Source organism: Notothenia coriiceps, unplaced genomic scaffold (genome assembly GCF_000735185.1).
Source record: "Notothenia coriiceps isolate Sejong01 unplaced genomic scaffold, NC01 NC01_scaffold00013064, whole genome shotgun sequence".
NCBI classification, from domain to species: Eukaryota; Metazoa; Chordata; class Actinopteri; order Perciformes; family Nototheniidae; genus Notothenia; species Notothenia coriiceps.
In genome coordinates this window covers 1-11,142 of record NW_011345765.1, presented here as the reverse complement: position 1 = coordinate 11,142, position 11,142 = coordinate 1, and the positions used below count along the sequence as shown (strand labels likewise).

General features: G+C 39.2%; 1 protein-coding gene across 1 annotated transcript; it reads right to left on the bottom strand.

Moving 5' to 3' along the window:
- Positions 1–1,512: 1,512 nt before the first annotated feature.
- tnfaip2b (tumor necrosis factor, alpha-induced protein 2b) lies at positions 1,513–9,459 on the bottom strand. The gene is made up of 12 exons (XM_010773875.1): positions 9,417–9,459; positions 9,045–9,245; positions 7,856–8,498; positions 6,968–7,079; positions 6,736–6,858; positions 5,955–6,052; positions 5,747–5,839; positions 5,529–5,655; positions 4,952–5,071; positions 4,467–4,622; positions 3,585–3,706; positions 1,513–2,309 (listed from the first exon to the last, which is right to left on the bottom strand). Exons 2-12 carry the CDS (start codon positions 9,199–9,201, stop codon positions 2,162–2,164), a joined length of 1,899 nt encoding a protein of 632 aa, XP_010772177.1. The 5' UTR covers positions 9,202–9,245; positions 9,417–9,459; the 3' UTR covers positions 1,513–2,161.
- Between the last annotated feature and the right edge of the window lie 1,683 nt (positions 9,460–11,142).

The window sequence follows — 11,142 nt, the reverse complement described above, 5'->3', positions numbered from 1 at the left end:
TGTTTTTATTTGAGGGATGTCTCCCATTCCTCTCTGACACATTCAGAATAGCCTGTCAGAATGAGTAATGTCGGGGTTTTTAATTGTGTGCCCTCTCTCCGGCCGGTAGGCACTTAGAGAGCTGCCCTTTTCCCCCTCTCTTGATCGTTTTATTTAAAGGAGACTCGGTCTCTATCTCTTATAAACGACAGGTAGCATAAGTAAGCTTACCCTCGTTCCCTTATGGAGAATATTCATTTTTTAAATGATATATTCCCTGGGAATGTGATGCTCCATTTTACGCAGGACGAAATGGACATGGGTTATTAACTGAGTAGGTGTGTTTTGTGCTTCTGGTAACGGACGGAACCAGTGGGGCGTAGACTACATCCTGCTTCGGCCTTAACCCAATAGCGATAGCCTTAGAGGGCGAAGCCTTATACGATATAGAACTGGGGTTACGTAATGTAACCCAGCTTCTATGAGTATAGGCGCAGCCCTCTAAGGGTCGGGCCCCACTGGCTCCGCGAATAGCTGAAGAAAAGCTGTTTGTGTGGGAGTAGATAGTAGGGCCTACTTCCTATTTATACGGAAGTGAGCCCGGAGGTGGGGCCCACGTCATAGGTGGGCGTGGATTAAATCTGTGAGTGCTGCACACGTGCAGGAGGGATTACCCAATAGCGATAGCCTTAGAGGGCTGCGCCTATACTCATAGAAGCTGGGTTACATTACGTAACCCCAGATCTGAAGTTTAAAAATAGAAAATAATGTTGTTATTGTTGTTGCATTTTGACCTTCAGGACCACCATACTTAGGCTTTTGTACTCGTACCACATATTTATGTTATCATTTATATTGTATTTTTGATAAAACAGCAGAAAAGCAATGGAGTATTCCATTATACAGCAGCCAGTTAAATGTCAGCATCATAATTTCCCGGTTTTAATGATCATATTTTTACGACAGTCTTCCTGCACACACCCGATACATAAACACAGTCCAACTTTCAGGGAAAAACGACATGCTGACAGTAATTTGCAGCAAAGGCACATCCTTCCTCTGCCTTAAAGAGGTGCAGATTATTACTCAGAAATAGTCAACAGGAAACACCTCTGCCCAGCGGGTATTTCCACATAAAATCTCAATGATTTCCTGGGATTGTTTAGCTTAGCTTTAGCTGCTTGTGATGTTGTGGTCACGTTTTCCTCACAGGCAAACAGGACATATTATGCTCATTTACAGGTTCATATTTGTATTTTGTGTCTCTACTGGGACATGTTTACTTTATTTACGCTATTTGCACCCGGGTGACTATCAACAATGCTATATGCATCCGGGTAACTATATTGAACAATGCTATGCAACCGGGTGACTATAGTCACCCGGTTGCATAGCATTGTTGACTATAGTCTATAGACAACAATGATATGCAATATCAATATAGTTACCCGGGTGCATGCAACCGGGTAACTATATTGAACAATGCTATGCTACTGCTTAAGATTTTTTTGAAAATCACCATCGAATCACACACAGGTTTCACCACATTTATTTAAAAAACATACCTTGCATTCAACACTCTCTTTTACAATATTATATTATTGCACATGGGAAGCAAAATATACACATCAATAATAAAATAACACTGATTCTTAGAACAAGTACTTGTTTCCCAAACATATACATTCATGTTACTCATTAGTAAAAAGCACAAGATCTGTACCAAATGTAATGTTTTGAACATTCAAAGATGTGGGTGAGGTTTTTTTACTTTTGGACGTCGCTCTGGAGTAATCGGAAACACCACTGAAATGATTCCAAAAATAGTCTAATACTATTCATTTTGTAGTTAATCTTTAACAGCAGAAATATTCGGTTTAAACAGAATGATTACCCCTCACCCAAAAACAAAAGATCAATGCAAAACAATTTTTATGTGAACGTTCAGCACAGCCTGATGAAGCACCATATTTACCAGCAACAATAATGTGAACTGTAGCTTATTCAAACACAGTACTCATTTTACATTATTATTTTCAGCATAAGTAACATTTCGACCGAGCCTTGTCACACCGAGAGAGCAGTGTAGACTCGTTATAATCAGAAACATGATACAGTAAACGATATGCACAACCCGCCTTTCAGCCGACTTTGAAATGAGGATAACTGAGTGATTTATGGCTCATTTGACCTGAACGAGGGAGAAAAAGGAACGAGGCTGGGTGGTGCTTCCTATTTCCCTCAAAGTGTGCAGAATATCTGTGGCGGATTTCCTGTCAGCTTTAGTGAGGTCGGTCTTGAGCTTCAGCAGAGCCAAAACATGTTTTTCACTGTGGGTGAAAGAGGAAAAAAATCAACCCAAATGCATTATTTGTTATTACGATCTCAGAGAAACCTGAACATGGTGCGAAACTGAAGGTTATTTCAGTTAGATTTTGATCAATTAAGGTCGGGAAGTGCTTTTTTCATTTTTTTTTGCTCTGTCTTTTTTGTATGAGCCATAAATACGTCCTATATTATTTTAACCAACAAGGAAGCAATGGTGGCAGCTGATAAAATAACTGTTTTTAAAGTCAATCAAACACATTATCTGTAATGTTCCTCCACTAGAGGTCAGTCAATCAAAACAATATCAAAAGTTAGAGGTTGGTGGCATGAAGGAGTTGTAGAGGTCGTGTTCAGGAGGTTTTAAAGCCTTTGGGAAAATAAAGCATATTCATGTTTTCATTTGCCAGCTTATTTCTCTTATTATTTAAGATCCAAACATCTGATAACTAAATCCTTCGTGACATTGAAATATGCTCAAAGGGGATACAACTCTGTCACAGGAAACTGTATTAAACGGGCCGTTACCTTGATTAAAAGTAATATAGTTCAATACATATAAAGCATAGGTCTTGTTGTGTTTAGACATTTGAAGGCAAAAAATATCATCTATTTCTTTTCTTTATCCTAAGTTGTTCCTTTAGTGGTTCTGGCACAAGACATCTTTTTATTCAATTATTAATCTTGCATTCAACGCTCCCATTGTCACCTATCAACCAATAGTTTTGAGGTATTTGTACTTTCATGTATTAGCATTTTGTGCTACTTATACTCCACTCCATCTGTTGGCACACTTTCATTTTGGAGAGATAACGGTGTGCTTTCGATTTGCCTCGCTATATTTAGGCAGATAGCATGCAGGGTGTCTGCAGATACACACACTGACACACTTCTAGTGGCTCAGAAGTGATGATACGGATTATTTGTATAAAAGTCTATAAACTGTGCCTTTAAAATAACAATTTTAAGGTCAACATGTAGCTTCACTTTGAACCAAGTCTGGAAATATTTTACTCTGACTGGAATCATTAGCTGTCGCCTCCTTATTTCACTGCAGTTATGTGATAGCACACCACAGCACTTCCACCGACACGTGACTACTTTTAGCTCTCAACGCTGTCCTGTTGCCAGGAAATATCTGAACATGTTTTCACTTCCTGGTCCTTCGCCTTTCAGGGGGTTTGTTTATCCTCCACTAATATAAACCACTCACAGCATGATACTGCCCTTATGAGGTCAGCTACATTGCTTTGTATATATTGTTTGATTGCAAAGGTTACCTGAGGTCAGGGTAATCACTTCCAAGTAAGGCAACTTGCATCTGTATGGCGGGGAGATCCTGGAGTTTCAGCACTTCTGCAATCTTGAACAGGATTTCTTTCAACCAATCCTCCTCTGATCCCTGTGATGACAGAGCGCTTACATCATTCAGAGGGATCTACACGCCGATCGTTTTTGGAAACATTTGATCTGTTTTGGTTTTGTGGAGTTTCCCTGAATAACTTATTTATCACACACTGTGGTCAGCTCAAGGCTAAACCCAATTACCTCTTTTTTTTACATTCAAATCTCGAATTGAGGTTTTCCAATGAACACTTACAAAAAAAACGCAGATATCAAAAACCAACAAAAAATCCAAATAACAAAATCCTCAATTTGAATTAAATTATCAATTGGATAACATTAGTCCATCATTTGTTTATTAAATGAACTTTCTTTAATGAATTTAAGTCATCAGTGTGTGCAGCAAGCTTGAGAGCAAACTCGTTTTTTTTTTTAACCACAGTAAAAGTGTTTGTTTTGGAACGTTAACGCAAGGAAATATGGATTGAAGCAATTTTTTTTTTACTTCTCGACTTGACAGTGCTCTGGAGTTATTGGAAATATTTTGATCACACAAGCTGGAAACAATTATGCGCTGCCTGAACTGGAATGTAAAACCAAAAAAAGTGTTATACTAGGAATACTAGTGCAGCCTTATTTTTATCTGCAACTGTGCAGAAATACCAGGTTTTAACAGAAAAAACAACTGCTGATTAAACTTCAAACTTTTCGCTACAGCCCTAGTCAGTACAGGTATTTCTGAATCTGAACTACAACCAAAAATTAGTTTGGGGTAAAATATAATACTTGTTTTAAGTGATTTTGTGCTCCATTCTCACCATTTGGACGAATAAATGATGCAAATTCTCTGCGTTGTCCTTCACAGTCAGGTAGGCCTTCAGCTGTTGCATCTTGTCCTTTAGTTTTACTTTTCCTTTCAGGAGCCTCCTCACATATTCTACTGTAACCTCCTGCTCCAGCTGGCCCATCAGCTCCTGAAATGAATACAATAATTGAATCAAATCAGAGCAAAAAATGAATAGTTTCAGCCTAAAATGTAATTACATTTACTTTCATAAAGAACCAAGCAGTTCATTTTGGGTGAGTTTTAAGAACCATACCATTGATACACTAATGGCTTTAATTCATTTCTTTACAGCTTGAAAATCAGTGTGTTGACTTTGAAAACGTGTTTCAGTATAGTTTAATCCATGGCTGTAAACACAACTGATTTCCATCTAAACTATAGCATACTTTGCACAATGTTTATAAATCTAAAGTCTACATGAATTGAAGTGTGTGTTTCATGCTTTCTTCAGTCTACCTTGTGACAGGATTCAGTTGAACCCTGAAGATCTTGACTCTCTTTGTTGATGCCGTCCAGCAGCTCCTTAAACTCACTCTGGTGCAGCCAGTCGCTGGTTCCCAGTTTGCGGTACTGCGGCTGTGTGGGAACAACCATGACGCATTAGAAAGGAAACACTTCCATGCACAGTGGCAGAGAATACAGTTAAAGGAGGATAGGATGTCACCTCCTATGTTTGGTGCAAAAATATATGTTAGTCCATCTATAACTTTTCCATTGCAATAACCCCAAGCCCATTGGATGCATAAATCATTAAAAGTCACCTAAAATAGAAGGTTTAACGAGGAAATAGTGCATAAGTTGGTTCCCTTTGTCAAACTAAACTATGACATGTGTGTTTGGGTAATGAACAAAATATGTTGTTAATGGATGTGGCATTGTCACCGTGCTTTTAATGCTTTTTGACCAACATTATGGCTCTATAGGAAGGATGATAATTCAGGCTTTAGTACACAGGCCATATGTGTACGTTGAACATGCATTGTTGATTAGTTTTTTTCCCACAGTATTTGTTGACAATAATAAAGAATCTCACCTTGAGGCGCTCGTGCAAAGGTTGTAATAAGTATGTGTGGGCAGATTGTTTCATGTCAGTCAGAACACACAAACAGTTCTTCCTCACATCTTCTGTGAACAGGTGTCTCTCCTTATTGAGGACTTCACTGCAGAGAGAGCAAATAAGTCACATTAGCTTACATTTCTATTGTGATAGCATGAAGGCTACGCTACAATGCGTGGATGTCAGAAACGTACCTGAACTGTTTGATACAGTCGAGGTTGGCCTTGATGAACGACCTGCTGTTTGCCTTGTTTTGCTTTATGACGTCACTTTGGAAGCTCTTGTAACTGCACAGGTTATAAAAAAACATTTTACTTTCACTTCGTTATTGTTGTGCTTAAACACAAGATAAAAAAGCTTTTGTAAACAAAATGTTTTGAAGATAATCATCAGTCTTGTTACCTCTCCATTAAATCTTTTGATATATGGCATGTTATTCTCTGGGCCTTTTTCGGATCTCCCAACACTTTTGTAGATGAAGTCACCTTACCGTTGATGAGCTAAACACAGATGGAGGATTCAGGTTAATGACAAACTTTAAAAAACAACAACAGCCTGATTCTCCCAAACAGTCAAACCAACTAAAAACTGGACTGAGTGGACTTTCTATAAATAACTTAGACCGTGACTCATTGTTAATCTTATTGGTTAATCTTTTTCTAAAACTGTTTGTAAAATAGACTGACAAGCTACAGCTTATGCAACTTCTTCCAGGTCTAAACGGCAGAACAGAGGACAAGGTTAAATATTATATTTTTACATTTTGTTCTCTTATGCTCAAAAGAAGCGTATGACATGATGAATAGCAAACACCTATTTCAAACTTCTTGCCAAATACACATAACAGAAGAAAGAAGCTTTTTATATTGATACCGTTATAACAACGTATTGTTTTCAGCCACCAGAGAGCAGCCAAATCAATCTGCTAGCTCACATTTTACATATTATCAACTATATAAGTTGATACACTTGTTAGCATTCCAATTTCAACATTGACAGATTCAGAGCAACATGATCCCTCATTAAGATAAAAAAATGTTTTAGGGGTTTGTGTCCAATATTCACTCTGTTTGTTGATCTGTTTGTTGATCTGATTTTGGTCTCCACCTACTACCACGGGACTATAGTGGTTTTTACTGCCTCAAAGACGCAGCTTGTTCTCTAAAAAGCTGTTTAATTGTACCTGAATGATGTCGTATGCCACATGACTAAAGAAGCAGCCGTCCTCTGTTTCCGGCTCCTCTCCTTTATTCCACTTTTCCCTTTCTTCACCCAGCACCCGGCGGATTATTGTAGTCAGCTCACCCTGAGAACACAACAACATGAAGCTGAAACAGTCTTTTCTACACAGTAAAATAAAGATAACACTTTAATAAAACTAACCAAACTACAACAAAAACAGCAGCTCAGGTCACCTGTTGGTTGCTCAGGTAATCATCCTCCAGCGATTTCAGTAACCTTTCAGGCAGCAGCTTTCCCAAAGGCCCACTGTCGATCTCGCTGTGTAGCTGTGGCTTTGCAAGGATTCTGAAACAGACACCAAACATCAAAACTTTCATTACATGTTACTTGTTAGACGCTTCTATCCAAAGCGACTTACATACTCAATACTGTGGGCAATCCCCACAGGAGCAATTTTGGGTGAAGTGTCTTGCCCAGGGACACAACGACATGCTGACTGCAGTGGGGTTTGAACCTGTGACCCCCTGATCCCAACACCAACACACAACCCACTGCACCACACGCCTTCATTAACCCTTCGAGACATCTTTCAGCATCAAGGTTTGGATTTCTGTGCATTTTCAACAGTTTTTTCTCATAATATTGACTTCATTTTCTTAATTTCAAAAGAAGAACAGGCAGAGTTTTTTCAGCAAAAGACATGTGGGTTAATAGTTTGGAAACATCAGGGTATGACTGTGTAGAAGTGACTCAATGAAAACTGTATAACAAAACCTAATCTGAGATTTGCGCAACTCCTGCAACTGATTCATACTAAATTATATAAGAGTTCTCAATTATTTGTGGGTCTTTTCTTGGACCACTTTTAAATCCAAAAATATTTCTCTGATTATAACTACGTTTCCTTCTGACCCTGTGTTTATTACTTTTTGTACCCATTGCTTTTGGGAGTCAAAACTACAAGTGTAATTCTTAAATACCCTTATAAAAATACTCAAACTTGGTAACATTGGATCAGCGTGTTGGACAAAGGATAAACTGGTGGACCTTTACCGTGACACTACCAACACAAGAACACAATAACATGGAGTTTTATTCAAACAATTGAAGCCATGACTTACTCTGGATAATACTCGTTCACCCAGCGCAGGAGGAAAGTGCGATCGTTGTCCACCAGACCAAAGTCTGCGACGTTCATTAGACTGGCGCTCAAGGTTTGGTGGTATAACTTGGAGTAAAAATTGCAAATGTCCATCTCTTGTGGGTAGCATCTCTTCACACCGCCCACCACAGACAGCAGATCCTCTTTCAGCTGCCTGCCCATGTTGGTGATGTCCGCCTGGATAGTAGTCAGTTTGATCTGGCAAGCAGAGGGTGTTGAAGGGGTTTCCATACGTTGTTTCACCAAGCTGAGAAGCGTGGAGTCGTGCAGCTTCCTCCATCCACTGGGCCTCCAAGACGGAGGTATCTGATCCCTTTGTTTCCACAGCAAGTCCTGGTCCTCCTCCTGCATCACAGCCTTCACGGCAGACGTCAGACCCGCCAAGCTGTCCTCTTCCAGACAAAGAGATTGTCCCAGAGTCTGCAGTACGAGGTCTTGCAGGGCCTTGCGGTCTGCCTTCAGCTGGTTTACTTGTTCCTCATGATCTGCAAGAGCGTCGGACTCCTTTAACTCTCTAAACAGACGCTCCTCTTTTTCTATCAGCAGCTGGCCGGCTTCAGACAATAGTTTTTCCTGGAGCATCTGCTCATATGTGAGGATCACTGAGGGGAAGAAAAGTCGCAGTAAATAATACCATCCTACTACCGTCGCAGTAAAACATTCTCCAGTAAAAGTCCTGTATTTATAATAGTAATTATAAATGTGAGACCTATCGGAAACATGTAACTAAAGTATGAGAAAACCTTGTTGTGTTTTACTACTATATATAATTGTTTTGTTTAATATTACTGCTGTCTAAATGTGCATGATGAATTGTTCCTCTATGGATCATTACAGTTGTGCTATTATTCTGGTATTTCATCTCGTGCAAAATTTTCATATCTTCTTTTTTTTGTTTTTATGAGAAAAGATGAAAGCAGCCCTATTTTCAGTTCTGTGACTATGCATTTTCCAGCCTATCCAAATACGTAGTCCTTCAGTTTATCATAATAATAAAAAATCACCACAACTAAACTACATATACAATGTTTTGCTTGTATGCACATGATAGAGGAGAGGTGAGTCCCACCACCCAAACATTTTAAGTTAATAACAAAATTATGATTATTGCCACATTAGCTTGTTCTGTTTTATGTATCTTAACTGACCGGGTTGGGGCTCCTCCTGTTGGGGTAAAGGGGATCCATCCGTCAGGCTGGAGGTGTTGTTGTTGACAGCCGGGGGTTGTGGATGATCTCTGGTGCCGAACCCGAACCACTTTTTACGGGGGAGGAAGTTCCTAATGCCGCGTGTGTCGGTCCTCATCGTTTTCCTGGAACAGATACTGTGCCAGCAGCCAGAAAAACGCTCTGAAAACACACATGGAGACAAAAAGTAAATAATCAAACGTTTGTTAATATAAAAAATAACAGTCGAATCAAACTAGAGGAAAAAGCTAACAACAATTTTAGCAATTTTTTGCTACATTAGCAAGCTATTTTGTAGCGTATTAGTCATTCCCTTCAACAGACGCTACTCACCCTTATCTTAGAGTGCTTCTCTGTTGATGCCATTCAGCTGCTGTGAGTCTCTTTTAAAAGCTCAGCAGCAGGCTCCTCCTGCTTGATCGAGCTATGGAAAGCCCCCACCCTCAGAAACACACACAACTGGTCTTTTTTTAAACACATGATGAGCTGAGGAAATGCTGGCCACTTTTGTTTGAAAAGTGTGATTCCCCAACGATTTAAAGGACTTAACATTATTAAATGTTCTAGAGACATTCATGGTCCCCGCGGATGAACCCACGCTTGTGATGTCCTTACTTTTCCCTCTGGCAACAAGTTAAGAAACAAGACAAATGGTCTCGACTGATGTAAACACACTTCCAGGCAAAGAAAAAGCACATTATTCATTCATCTAACAACATCTGTTTTGTTTTAGGTCTAATACAATTAGTGCTGTGTTAGATGGACTGGAGATAACTCTCCCTGGATGGAATTATGTGCAATATACTGTATGGTGTCATGTGCACAGACCAACATAATACAATAACAACATCACTAGTACTGTTACTCCAGTACTGTAACTGGCAATGGACAACAAGACAACATTGACCAGATTCCAAAATACTATAAGACTTTGGGAAATTAAACATCATACAGTGTTTGTGGTGAAGAAATATGAAGGTAAACATTCAAAGCTTTCTTCGAAAACCTCAACAAAAGCTACTTATGTGAAATAAGTAACATCTTATGCTAGATTTGCACATTACACCACTGACTTTAGCATTACCCTCATTCATACTAAACCAAAGTCTTTGTACATGCATTTAAGGATTTGCATCTAAAAGTAACTATGTGTGTTGCAGTTAATTTCCTTTTGTTCTGCTCATAGCAGACCCATCTCCGAACTCCCCTTCACTTTGATGTTGACTACACATCTGGATCGTTTTGTGACTGCATCTTTCACCGTTGTGACGCTTTTGCATTGACAAAATCGCATAACTAAAACCTTATCTGTACTTTAGTTCTTGTTACAACGAATGTTTCAAGGGTTATTTGTTCATGATGACACATCACAGACTCACAGGCTGAAACCAAACCAAGTGCACGCAGCTGGTAAACATTATCACAGTAAACATCTACCAAAATAAGACTGGTCTTTTAAACCTTCCGCTGGCTAGCCCTTTTCTCCATTTTAGGTTGAACATTTTAAACAGAAAGCAATAGTAAGTCTTATGGATATTTTACAGAGGAAGCTTACAGTTATACAAACAGACGAACATACATTCAAGCACATTTATCAGTACAACTTTACAATTATTTGTAAAGAGTGGAAGTGTGTACTGCACTACACAGCTTCACTTACCTCGGGATCCAGGTGACCGATACATTTAAAGACCTTTATAAAGCTAATTTTGCCCCCCTTTTGTCCCGCGTACAGGAAGACATCAACCGCTGGTCAGTGTTGAATCTGTCTCTGGTTGCCCCAATTAATTCTATCAAGATGAATATACTCCCCAAATTTCTATATTTATTTCAATGTGTGCCCATTTTCCTCCCTCCAATTTTTTTTCGGAAAACTGACACTATTATTTCGAACTTTATTTGGGAAAAGAAAACCCCAAGGATAGGCAAGCAATTTTTACAGAGACCAAAGGCGCTGGGTAGACTTGCTCTGCCGAATTTGAGGTTCTATTATTGGCTACTAATCTGAAAATAATACAGTCCTGGCTGCAGTCTGACTCACAGCACTCTCCGCCCGTTT